At 40.2% G+C, this 13,725-nt stretch overlaps 1 protein-coding gene across 4 annotated transcripts in view; it reads right to left on the bottom strand.

Moving 5' to 3' along the window:
- The window catches only part of nfkb2 (nuclear factor of kappa light polypeptide gene enhancer in B-cells 2 (p49/p100)), a 31,249-nt gene extending 18,203 nt beyond the window's left edge, over positions 1–13,046 (bottom strand). Inside the window, exons 1-6 of one of the 4 annotated variants that reach the window (XM_015347876.2) lie at positions 12,774–13,046; positions 9,366–9,428; positions 1,742–1,775; positions 1,056–1,128; positions 458–498; positions 55–153 (exon numbers count right to left, since the gene is read on the bottom strand). In XM_015347876.2, coding sequence (XP_015203362.1) covers positions 55–153; positions 458–498; positions 1,056–1,128; positions 1,742–1,775; positions 9,366–9,382 — 264 coding nt within the window. In that variant the 5' untranslated portion in view covers positions 9,383–9,428; positions 12,774–13,046. Of the gene's footprint in view, positions 1–54; positions 154–457; positions 499–1,055; positions 1,129–1,741; positions 1,776–2,056; positions 2,241–9,365; positions 9,429–12,773 lie in introns of those variants that run through there. The other 3 variants (XM_015347877.2, XM_015347878.2, XM_015347879.2) reach the window with 3 other exon arrangements.
- Between the last annotated feature and the right edge of the window lie 679 nt (positions 13,047–13,725).

Raw genomic sequence — 13,725 nt, 5'->3', positions numbered from 1 at the left:
GCAGTGCATGAACAGTGTCCCAGTGATGGCTAGCTGAGGGGGCTTGTGACTCACCTTGACAGTGGGATATGTCTTCTTGTTTTTTTCACTGGACGCCCCTGGCAGCCCTCCATGAGAGGGGCCCTCACATTCGTAACGGAACCGGAACCCTCTCTGTAGATGGAAGCAGACAGACAAGTGAATGAACATGTGTGAGTCCAGGACAGCTGCAAGTTAACAGTTCATGACAGCTAACAGGCCCTGTCTGGTTATTGTGTGTGTTTCAGACTGAAGCAGGACAGCTAACAGGCCCAGTTTGGCTGTAGTGTACATTTCAGACTAAAGCAGGACAGTCACTGGGCTAATGATCTCCAGGACAGGCCCCTGTGAATGACCTTATAGCTGGACAACAGTGAATACTCTACTGCTCTCTGAGGCTGGAGCTTCATGGGAGTTGTGCTTCAGATATCTAACTTACCTGTTTGGGTTCCTCAATAATCTGCAGATAGGGCCCATGCACTGCAACCAAGAACACAAGATATCTGTCACAAAACAACTAAAAGCCCAACATTAAAAACGGGGAAAAAAAATCCTCATCAAACCGATTCCATTTTCTGTTAGTTTGTGCATTACAGCAACACAATAGTACAGTACAGGCATGTAACAGTGAGCAGACTGTTTCATGCAGGGAGACACCTCAGCCTCACAGCAACCTCGTTTAGCAGCCTGGCTCACTCCAGATTTTACCAGCTGCAGGCTCTGATTTACAGTAAGTATGGTCTTTAGCATAGTTTCTAAAGGAACCAGTTGTGTGTAAAACCTGCAGTGAATCAAACTATTGTGCAATGGTAGTCATCTTCACTATCCTTCCTAGCAAATAAGGGAATGAACAGGAATGAGCATCAATATACACTGACATCTTTCCAAAATTGAGTTATCAGCCAAGGATGCTATCTATACTTATGTGTCCAGATAGTGGTAGCCCAGGTATCGATGAGGTTTTCTTTTGCTCTGGTTGGTGTGTAACCTGTTGCTGCTGGAGCTCCTGACTTTGTGATTGATTCCTGGATGCTCACCTGTCTCCAGGAAGGGCTCTGCTTTAATGTTCATGTTCATGTGTGGCAACATGCTGTAATCCCCCAGAATGATCTGCAGATGGAAAGCAATGGGATGAATATTGTAGAGATGTAACAAAAAACTTGTAAATACACATGTTCACCATTTAGATTAAAAAATAAAAACATGCCCAGGTCTACCTTTTGGAGCGAAAGAGAACTCTTCCACACAATGACCTCAGCAGTTGTCACTGACCACAGCAGAGCTCACTGACCACAGCAGAGCTTGCTCAGTGACTGCAGCAGAATTCACTGACCACAGCAGAGCTCACACACTGACCGCAGCAGAGCTCCCACACTCTAACACGCATATTTACTGACCAAACAGAACTCTCAATGACCATCAGAGTTCACATTGACCACAGCAGACACTGACCATAGCAGACACTGACCACAGCAGACACTGACCACAGCAGAGCTCACACTGACTGCAGTAGAGCTTACATACACCTCCGTTGAGTGAAGGCACTAAGGCTCTACCTGTCAATTACGTAATCAGAAATGCAGTACAATGCTTTACTGTAACAGAGAGGTGCAGCAATACAGTGCAATCACACTGCAGCACTGCTGTTTGTACTGTTTTGAGTTTTGCTATTCCTGTGTATGTTTAAATTAAAGATTAAGAAGAATAAAACAACTGTTCTTACCTCATTGTCTATCATGTAAGTATTCTCATCCATCCTGATGGAAAGAAAGGTGGCAATTAAATAAGCAATTAAGAATCTGTGATCTTCTGTCATTGCCTTTATATCTGCCCCTAGGTCTGTGCCAACATGTTTTTCTGAATAAATCTAATATCAACACTCTGTTTTAATAACTTAAAATAAGTTTTTGAAAACACAAATCAAGTTAATTTCTATTTTAATTTTGTAACAATAAGATTTTGCATACTGAATTTACTCGTCTCTGAGAACATCCCTTCGTCTAAAGGGGAAAGCTAAATACTCAATCTGATCTCTTACCAGACTGTAAAAATCAGTAATTCTACTCGTATTGAAAATCACAAATCATCTTTGAGAAATAAATTAAATCCAAGCAAACATTTTCAGTCAGAAAACCACATTTCTTTCACACACTACAAAGCAGTCAGTCTTTCTCTCTGCGCTGTTAGGTTTTGTTTGTAGTCTTTCACTCTCTCTGTGTGTGTAGCTAGTTCCTGCCAGGAAACAGGCCAGGAAAAGAGCCAGAGAGGAAAGCCCCCAGAATACCAGCTCTGAGCAAGGCGCTGACGTCACTGCAGACAGCCAGGCCAGCCTGCCGCCCCAGAGCAGACATCAACAGCATCCTGCAGTGGAAACCCCAGGCCAGTGTGCCGACAGGGCAGCACCCCCACCATTTCGTATTTAATGAAATAGTACTCATCTGAATGAATGAGATTCATGTGACAGTGACAAATACCTCTAACTCTAATTTACTTTAAATCACACTAACATTAATGAAATGAACAATATTTGTTACTCCGACTTGTTCAGTGAACTCTCTTGTTACAGATACAATGTCTAATGCCAGCATTAGTGCATTATTCAAGCCACTCCATCGTAATGGCCATTTAGCATGTTTTTTTACCTTTGCTTAAAATTATTCCTTTTAAGTAATGCAATTTAAAAAATACAGAGCCCTTAACATGTAGAGTTGAGCAAGCATGAGCTGATGCTATTGATATACACACTAACATCTTTCCAAAATTGAGTTATCAGCCAAGGATGCTATCTATACTTAAGTGTTCAGATAACGATGAGGTTACTTAACCCTGGTAGGGATGAGGTTAAAGAATATGTGCAACACACAGCTGCTCACATTCTATATACATAGCATAAAACCAACCTACCAGACTTTTAGAGGGCATTTAGTGATTCATAAGAAACACCTACAAAATACCACACTTAACAAGGTGTGCAGTACATACAATCCTAAAGGACAATTATATAAGACATCCAGAGACACCTGCCAGTGCAGATGTGTGTTTAGCAGATGCTGCTTCACACACCACTCAACATCATGTACAGTTGTCCACTTAAGCTGCACCGAACCTACAATTATTATTAAATTATTTAAACTATTATTATTAAAAACAGTTTTGCAATTAAGACTTTACAGATCCAACTTCAAAACACAGGCATGTGGAAGAATTCATTTTCCTTAGCAGGACATTCTTTTTTTTCTCACGTACTAACTGGTGTTAGTCGAACTGTCATTTCAGGCACTGACTGTGGTCAAGCACAAAGTCACCACACCAAAAGCCTGTTCTCTTAATGGATGGAATTTGAAGATTCCTGTTAAATCTGTTCACTTTAACAGTACCGTGCAGCACAATAAACCCCACTACCATGACGACTGGCTTTCGGTTACAACTGACAGTGTAATCCCACTATAATCAAAGTGTGTCTCTCCCCTTCAGGTGCATAGTGATGATGATCATTGATAGTGCCTTATTCTACTGAATAAGCGATTTTGTCTTGGCAATGCAAAACACAATGACTGTAGTCAATCGGCTTCACACAAGATCACAGCCACTAGCCTGTAAAGTAACAACTGGGTCCATCTCCCCTCACTGCAAAAAACTTCTTAGTGCAGAAAGCATTTGTATTTGAAGGGCAGGGGAAGTGTGAGAGGAAGCAGACTATGGGTTAGACTGTGCTGGGCCCATCCAGAAGACAAAAGACATACAGTAAACAGTCAGGGGATTTCTGAAGTTTTCACACGCCATGTCACTGCCTCCTCTTACAGTTTCTTCTGCAACTTTAATTGGTGGAAATTGGAGACTGTGACTGACGTACTGAGAGACAAATCTGAGATCTGGAGGGGGGCTGGTAAGAATAAATAGAAATTTCCCCCTACACTAACTGGAATAAAAGAATCTATATTAACAATTTATTGACTATTGAAATTAAATCACATTTCAAACATTATTAGAGGGAAAGCCCTTGAGCTGCTATCATTTCATTCTTAATTGGAAAAATATTCAAGTTTCTAATTTAGAACATTTTTCTATTTTCTTTATAAGAAAAAGGTAATTTGTTCACATTTCAAGAAGAAAAGCACATCTAGCATGCGTATCATAAAGAGTTCTTTATATGGACAGGACACTCTGAAGAGTGACCAGCCCATATATTTTAATTCTACTTATGATACCTTGGCAGTCTTGCACTGGTCCAAATGCCACAGATATACACTACCAGTCAAACGTTTGAGTACACCTGCTTGAAACCAGATTTTTCATGATTATCTGTGCTTTAAACTGTATAAAGCTGTCTATAAACAATTAATATTTAATTATATGATATGTGTATTTATAATCTTAAGTGAACCGCACTGAACTAGCCCAGGTTAGTTAAAAGTCAGAAATGTGTATAACATAGTGTTAGAACATTAAAAGAAGCTAAATTTTGTCTTTGTTAGATGTTCTCACAGTTAACTAGCATGTTACCTAATTTACCTTTAGTCACCAATCATTGGTAAACAGGTGAGGGTCCATTACTAAAAATATAGGGAGCATGGGCAAAAGTTTGTAATTTCTGAATGAACATGGCATAATTTGCTCAGCAAGCAAGGAAAAAAGACTATAATAAAAAGGAAAAAAAAGTCTATAATAATTTTAAGAAATGAAGCACAAATTGCAAGAACTTTGCAAGTGTCAATAACTGCTGTGGTCAAGACTATCAAGCAATATGAAGTAAGGACTGAAAAAGTTCAGGGAGACGAAAGGTGACCTCAGAATCAACTAATGCTGTATGTTCATTAGAGTCAGAAGTCTGCGAAACCGGCGACTAACTGCCCCTGAAATACAAGTTGAGCTCAATACCACTAGAAATACAGATGTTTCTGTGATCAACAGTTCAGAGGAGGATGCGTGAAGCTGGCCTCAAAGGTCCAGGTTCTGTGTTTTTTGGCCTAGGTAAGTGTTCTACTCTAATTCTGCACTCTTAACAAAGGTTTCTTTACAAGTCTTTTTTCCTTTCTTAACTGAGCAAATCTTGCCATGTTCATTCAGGAATTACAAACTTTTGCCCTTGCTCGCTATATTTATAGTAATCATGGACTCTCACTTGTTTACCAATAATTGGTGACAAAAGGTAAATGAGTTAACATGCTAGTTAACTGTGAGAACATCTAACATAGACCATTTTAAACTTCTTTAAGTGTTCTAACACCATGTTATACACATTTCTGACTTTTAACTAACTTGGGCTTCAGACTGAAATCTTCTTGCTTTGGGTGTTAATTTTACTGAAAATGAAAAAGTAACATTTTCAATGCAGTACACTTAGGATTATAAATATTGTAAATATATGTAAATATAAAAAAATGTGTATATATATGTAAATAAATATTAAGTGTTTATAGACATGTTTATACAGTTTAAAGCACAGATAATCATGAAAAAACTGGTTTCAAGGAGATGTACAGTACTCAAACTTTGGACTGGTACTGTACTCCATGTGTTCATACTGTATTATTTTTCTGAGAACGCAAAATGGACTGCAACCCTATATCTCAACTATCTTTAGATAGTTTTGAGTCTGAAGTGTTTCTCCATCATTTATGAGCTTTTACATACTGTAATGTGTTTCTGCTGATGTTTAAGTACAGTCAGGGGAATCTAAGGTACTGTATGTTTTACCTGGGCTGTCATACAGTATGTAAGCATTTCATTGCAGTTTAACAAAAATCTCCAGACCAGGGCTCAGAGATTCCTTCCTGTGGACATCAACAGTCCAATACAAGGGATACAGGGGGCTCACTCCCAGGTGGAACACACTCAGTCCAGGGCTGGGGTCATACACCCTGCTTGTGTGGACATCTCCAGTCCAGGGAAGGGGACACACTCCCTGTTTATATTTGCTAAGAGTTAGGAGAGTGCAGTCCCAGCCTTGTATGATTGAACTCTGTAGCAAAGCCTTTAGTCAGCCCTTTAGTCAGGCAGATTTATGGGAAGAAGCCTGTAACTGGGGTTTCCAAACTGCAATTCGAATCACTACGAAAAGAAAGCAGTTTCACTACCAGATTACTCAAGATTTCCTAGCCGGTTTTCTACCTCAACAAGTTCTCCCCATAACAAGGGGACTGCACCTAAAAATGGCCACAGTCCCTGAAATGATCATTGAAAATGAGGGATTCTCCCTTCCTCACACAATGCCACCGTGATCCACTGAGATTTCAAATTTTCCTTTTCCACACAAATGACAAAAGTCTGTTGGCTCCATCTTGACTACATTACAGTGAAGTCATAGAAAAGACACGGTGGGGGTGTTGGTTGATATTTTAAGCTTTCACTGTGTACAAAACTCTTGTTAACAATTATTTGAAACACCTTGATTGGGGATTCCTCTTCATGGTTGTCACCTTTAGTATGTTGCTCTAGTTTTTTACTGTGCTGCACTGAGTTGTTGTACACTCAGATATTTTTTACCCATTCAGACACAGATTTATGAATAGCACTACCACCTTGTAGGTGAGAGGAAAGGGACAACAAATATCAGAAGACCAAGATGCTGGCCTGCTCTTTCTGCAGAAGACTGATATCACCTAGCTTTCTAGGAGATTTTTACCTTGGACAAAATGTTCAGAATGGACCTAGGCTGTGAATTATTTAAGAAATCTTTACTCTGAGACACTACCCATGGAGACACACAGGCACTGAATTTAGTCATAGATTACATTTCAAGATGATTTACTAAAGGCAAAGGTAGAAAGATCAAGGATAGAACTAGTCCTCTAAGATACAGTGAATAAACTAAGAGTGTTTGCAGAATGTGATATAGCTACATCACTAGATGTTTTCTTACAATTCTTTTATAGAAATAGAAACAGACCACACGGATCTGTATACATGAATTCAACAATCAACTTCTATTTAACAACAAGTGCTTTTGTCAAATGTATTTTAATTATTTTTTATAATAGATTATCAGCCCTGACTCCTGTATGCCTGGACTTACTTAAAATAATCCTTAATTATCAAAATAATCTGCAGAACCAGAGTAAATTAAGCAACCACTGATCAATTCAGTCCTTCACTTACTGGAAACTTCAAAGTTCTGCAAAGGCAGAACTAAACTGAAGAATCTTACTTAGTCTTAAAAGAAACAAGATCCTAAACCACAAATATTCTATTTTTTATATCATTTTCCATTATTTATAAATATTCTGAATTTTTTATATTTTTTCAAAAAACTGGAAACTGTCCTTTTATTTGAGGGAAATATTCTATCAATTAAAACTAGGATTACCCAAAGGTCCCCCAAAAACCTGCTGCCAGGGTGTCTACAGGTGTTCATGATACTGATAATAGCCTGAATAAGCTCATTATTGGCTTATTTGGACCAACAAACAGCTTTGTTCTTCAAGGTGCTGCTGCTTTAAAGAGACCTTGAAAACATGCAGAGACTAGGACTAGACGTCTTATAAATAAAAACAACATCCATCCATTTTCTTCATTTGCTTCATCCAATGAGGGGGTCACAGGGGAGTCAGATCCTATCCTGGCAAGCAACGGGAGCAAGGCAGGATAAATCCTGGATAGGACATCAGTCTACTGCAGAGCAGACATGCAAACACAGAAACATACACTCAAACCTAGGGCAGATTTTTCCAGGAGATAATTAAACTACCAGTATGTCTTTGGACTTTGGGAGGAAACTGGAGTACCTGAAGAAAACCTATGACAACAAAGGGAGAACCAGCTCCATGCAGATACTGTACGTAGCACCCCAGGTCAGGGACTGAACCCGGGGTCCAAGCCCTATGAAACTACAATGCTAACCAGTGCGCCATCCTGACACCCTATAAACAACATCATGGTTAGTAAAAATAAATTATTGAGTTTTTCTTTCACGTCTGGGGGTAGACGATGACATATCATTTTGGTTTAAAGCTTGAAGGCAGTGCAAAATCACCTCTCACTCTTAATCCTGCCCTAAGGCAGAGCGCAGAGCTCCTGCCCTCTGGAGATTTGAGCAGCTCTGGTCCTGTGGGGTACTCTTGCAGGATGGGTTAATTGAAAGCCTCCTCCCACCGGCTCAACTCAGCCCAGGTCTGCGCTCTGCGCTCTGCGCTCTGCGCTCTGTGGCGCTGCTGCGGGCTGACTCATACTGCAAATAGGGATTTTTCTTCGGGATTTCAGATTGCGCACCAGGGCCAGTGAAGCTTGGGGAAAGTTGCCGGAAAATTTCCAAGAATTAAAAAGATAAAACGTTAAAAATGAAACAACAGGTAAATCAGGCTGTAGGTGTTTTGTTTTACCATTCTTGCTGTGAACAGGAATAACCCTTATTCTAATCACCGTGAGAAATTCAAGCTAGCATGCCCCAGTTTCTGCTTTTGTTTTTAACCTTCAAAAGATTGACAACACTCTTCTCTCTTCCCTGTCCAGTGTGCTGTCAGTCACTCTCTCCCCTCTCACCCCTGTCTGACAGCAGTGGCAACCATATTTTTAAAGTTTCACAACTAATTTTAACAGGAGATAACTCTACCACTTTGCAATTTCAAAGCAACAACTTATTCACCCTACAGAAAAATCACTAGCAAGTCTGTTTTGTTTTTCCATTCCTGCAATACCTCAGATGTATTTTACAGGATGTTGTGGGCACAGGTCAGCACTTCTGAGAGAAAATGTTCCATTACAAAGATCTTTGGGGAACCCCAGTGTCCAGAAAAACTATTTGACCAACCTCTGTCTGGGGAACCCCAGTGTCCAGTAAAACTATCTTACAAATCCCTCCCTGAGGAACCCCAGTGTCCAGTAAAACTATCTTACAAATCCCTCCCTGAGGAACCCCAGTGTCCAGTAAAACTATCTAACAAATCCCTCTCTGAGGAACCCCAGTGTCCAGTAAACCTATCTGACAAATCCCTCCCCGAGGAACCCCAGTGTCCAGTAGAACCTGTAGGTAAATTCTCACTCTCCAACAGAGACTGCAGTTAAATTTGAGGTACTCCATACCCTAGCACAACATTTATTCAAAAGTCTCTTGGAGGTACTGTACCTCAGTCTCCAACACAGGTAAAACTCTCACATTTCACTTGTGAAATACTTGGAGGACCTTCACTTTTAAAAAATGTTTCTCCACAATGACATAACAAGCCACGCTTCAGAGGACACATTCTACATCAAAGGTTAGACTTGCTGTCCGTCAAAAATGCATGAAAACAATTAAGTCTGAATTTGGAACAAAACTAGTGATGGCTCACAAATTTAGTGACTAAACACATAATACATGCTTTCCAACAATTACAAAAGCAGCTAGAGCACGTAAAGTGAGAGTCTCATACCTCAGATTTCCTGACATGATGCCTGTTCAAAGACACAAAAGAGTGCTCAGCTCCCTGGTAGTTCTGTGAAAGGACACAAAGAAGTGTGTCAGGCTGCTAGAGTCCCTGTGATATCCAGCTCAGTAATCCCCGGTGTGCTCACACCTCTAGCAGAACGAGGGACTGTGACACAGAACCCTAGAGATATGGGAATTTCACAGGCCTGAGTCAGGCCCAGCCTGCTGACAGGGAGGAAAGCCTGGAGTTTTGCAACCTAACCTCCCCTACGATGACAGCTTCCTGTTCCGTAGCACAGACAACTCAGTGGCAGGCTGTGGCTGTGCAGTGGAGTTCTCACTCCAGGCCCCATCAAAGCCTGCCCTCCAAAAGGCCACTCTGCTAACAGCCTGTAGTCACAGGGTGGCTACCACCAAGCTATTCAATAAAATCCGCAATGAGGCGCTGTGTATCCGAGACAGATGGTCCATTTTGTAAGGGAGGTTTCCACAAGGAGAAATAATTGGTGCTTTTGCACACAATCACGGTATGATAAAGAGTGCTGTGAACTGCAGTGGCACTATTTCCTGTTGACTGAAACAGCCCATTTGGCACAGAATCCCCAGTGTAAATCAGATTCACTAGGCTCCCCTGCAAGTCTAACAGGCTGTGCTATAACAGTGAAACAGCTGGAGCATGTGTGTGAAAAATCCATGATGAGACCACCATGTAAAGAGATTTGCTACAGACACTGCTAAGCTGGCTGCAAGGGTGTGTAATGAGAACGAGTGTGTCTATATCCTCCGACTTCAACGAGTCACACCTTAATGGTCAATTGGGATTTGAAAGTCCCACCAATAAAAAAATGTGCATGAACCATGAACGCTGCATATAGACTTGTGGCCTGGGCATTGCCTGTAAATGATACTGTACAACAATGAAACCTTTTTTGAGCAAAGTAAGCATTTCTATAATACATAAGCATTTCTTTTTGCACCAAAGCGAGAATTCTGGCCATTTACACAACTCACAAAACCCTGCTGATTAAGGGTGAACCTTAATCTTTATCTTGTTCTGGTCACTATAAAATTGAATCTCATCAATTGTTGAAGTATTGTTAAACAATGAGCTCACTGACATGAGGACAGTTCAAGAATAGCTGTTCCTGTTATAACCAGCACATCTCCTACATTTGATCTCAGAAGAGGGATTAGGGATTGTATTATTTCTCCTCTTCTTTATTTACTAGCAAACAAACACTCCCCCATTTCTATTCTCTAATTCCACATAAAAAACATACAGAATACACATTTACATGTTGGTTAAGTTGTCAAATGTGGATTCTCTTCATCTGAATCAGAATTATCATGAGTGACCTTTCTCACTAGATACCCCCAAAACATACAAGAGCTCAATACATTTTTAATTAATTCACAGAGATGTTATTACTAATGAATCTGCAACAGGTTTAAATGTTTTAAATTATACCACTGGATGATTAATTTAATTAAATAAAATTAATTAAAACCACCTTAAAGAACCCTGAAAGCATATGTACTGTACCTTAATACCCAGACAGGGTAAGGTATAAGGTATGTCCCTCTGATGTTTATAGATTCCCCATCAGAAAAGCCAGGCATTATTGGTATGTAAACATACAAAATTCACAGTTGTAAAGAAGGCAATAGTTTGCTAGTGAGACAAGGAATAAAGGAAGAGGTTGTAATTTCCAAACACAGAGCTTTAACAATGTGATAGACTTAAAAGGGACCACCTGTTACAAGTAATGAATGTATTTTCAGGGAATTCACATAATATAAAGACAATGCCTCTATCAAATAGGGCCCTATGTAGGAGTTAGTTACAGACCCCTACAATACATTGGCTAAGCTATCAACCTGCTTAATTCTGACCTACTGTATCTAATGGAGATCTTGCCACGTGGAACTCAGATGCCGAAGATAATCTCATATTATGTTTGTGTGGAACATAAACATTACAGATCTTCATAGGCTCTTCATATTATAGGCTATGATGTATATAGTGTATGGTGTAGGCTATGGTGTATATAGAAAAATATATTCACACTACATTTAAAAAAGAGAAAGATAAAGATGATTTGACCTCACCGATGCGATACCAATATAAAGGAGTCTATTAAAGACACCATCCATAGAATAAAAAGGTGAAAAAAATTAAAAAGGCTCACTTTGATCCTTGAGATGTGCAATTTTTTTAAAGATACACAAGGTTTGAAAAAGTAAATTTTTATTGCTGCATTGTTGATCCTGACATCTGTCCACTTTTGTGCATTTCCAGCTTTCCAATCATGTATTCAATACCTCTAAGAGTTAACTGTTTCTAGACAAGTGTTTCCTCATGTTCTCCTCTTTGTAATGAAGAATTCTTTTTGTGGAACAAAGACACTGCGAAACACAGTTTCTAGTGTATTGAGGTTAAAGGAGGCTTTGTAGTACAGAACCCAACCAAACTATAAATTAGCGGCCTTGTGTTAATTGTTTTTACAGGCCTGAGAAACGTTAAAAGACGTCTTGATGAAACATTGAAAGGACCGTAAGAGACCCACCAAGATCACCTTTCAGATGACAAGCACACCGGAGAGATGAGCACACCCTTCACCCCTCCAACACACCTTCTGTAAAGCACATCACTTGGAGACAGTGTGTCCTTATTCTTTTCCTAAAACCTGCCAAAGGCCACGTCTGTTGGATTGTATTTATAACTACATGAATAAATCTTAAAGACAGGAAAACTGGAAGGTTGATGGAAAAGGCAAATCAAACTCCAGTTTACAGTTAAAAAATGTAGCCTTGGTAAAATAAATTAATGTGTGCTGTTGTGTCGGAATCCCAGTCCCAGCAAAGTTAGCAGCACAGGAAATACGAGACTGAGGCTCAACTCCTACATGTCTCTCTCCACCGGACACTGTAGAGCGCGACCGTCCCTAGCGACAGTGTGCCGCTGAGCCGTCACAGTAGCCCAGGCTTACGCTGAGGTTGTCCAGACATGAGGGGGCAAACTGCAGGGCTGTCAGCATTTCAAATACACACCATTGCAGTCAGAACAGAGTCGAAACCGTAGGACCCGTGACATACAATATTAACACAACCGACCTTGACGTGTGCATTGCATGCAGTCTACTGTATTTACCTCTGTACATAATTTTCTTGTTTTCTAAATAGAACGAATTTCAACAAAAGTGTTTTTTAAACAATTTCAAGTCGAAATTAACGGCACAGATAGCAAGCTTCTTGACTTCTTATTCATTTTTTGGAGCAACAGTATCAATTTATTATCCGGAGGTCGGGCTGAGCTCCCAAATCTGCAGCTCTCGCATTAATAAGAATGAAATGGTGTGATATCGCAGTGCACAGGCTAGACGCGACATGCATGAATTTGAATATATCTTACCTCTTCTGGTTATTCGGGAGCACCTGGTTGTTTACTGTATCGTTTCAGGAGCAGAGAGATGTTACTGTTCTCCTCCAAGTTTCCACAACCACTATCAATATCCTCACAGAGAACGCAAATCCATAGTTAAAGACAAACTAAAAGACACTGCGGTTTTCCCCCTATGAAATCTTCTATATTGTTCAAGTAGATTAAAGGCAGGTTTTTCAGGGCAGCCCGCTACTTCTGTGTTACACATCAACACTCTGCTTGTGTGCAACTCCGGCAGGCGGAAAGTCCCGGACAGAGAGGGGAATTCCGCACAGTCCGCTGTCACGTCTCCGGGCCGCTCATTGGCTGGCCGCGGAAAAAGTCGGGTTTGCATATACAGTAGATCCCTCCCTAAATTTGCGCTACCAGAAAGTGAGCAAATAAAACGCTGAGTTGAGAAGAGTACATCATGTACACGTCTTTTGACATGTTTGAAGAGTTTAGTGTACTGTCGGGAGTAACGTTTCACAATTCAACTTCTAGATTTCCAACAGGTTTTACTGTGCCGCAAATAATGTATCTCTTGCTGTGGGAGACAGTTTGTAGTTTGTAGTTCGTCCTTTAAACATTTCCTAACACAACAGCATTGCCCCCCGAGGGAGCAAGAAGGAAACCCCCCTAGTTATTTTTTGTTATCATTGTCATGGCTGAAAACAATAATTTTGTGTTTCAGGAACTTAAAAAAAGATGTATGCTGTATGGATATTCCAACACGGAACACCATCTGACAATATTGACCCAAGTTTGTTAAGATGAAAAGCTGTAGTAATATCTGTTTTGGCTGTATGTGTAATAATGTGGCCACAAGCATTACTAGAATGGTTCATACCTGAGTCACCAGCAAGTACTTTGTCAGCATCAGTTGTTTCATTAGGCCAAAGGGATTTTCCTCATTGCTCAGATATTTAATGTGTATGTGAGA

The sequence above is a fragment of the Lepisosteus oculatus genome, chromosome 4, assembly GCF_040954835.1.
Source record: "Lepisosteus oculatus isolate fLepOcu1 chromosome 4, fLepOcu1.hap2, whole genome shotgun sequence".
NCBI classification, from domain to species: domain Eukaryota; kingdom Metazoa; phylum Chordata; class Actinopteri; order Semionotiformes; family Lepisosteidae; genus Lepisosteus; species Lepisosteus oculatus.
The sequence above is the reverse complement of the archived record's forward strand: the minus strand, read 5'-3'. Positions and strand labels throughout refer to the sequence as shown.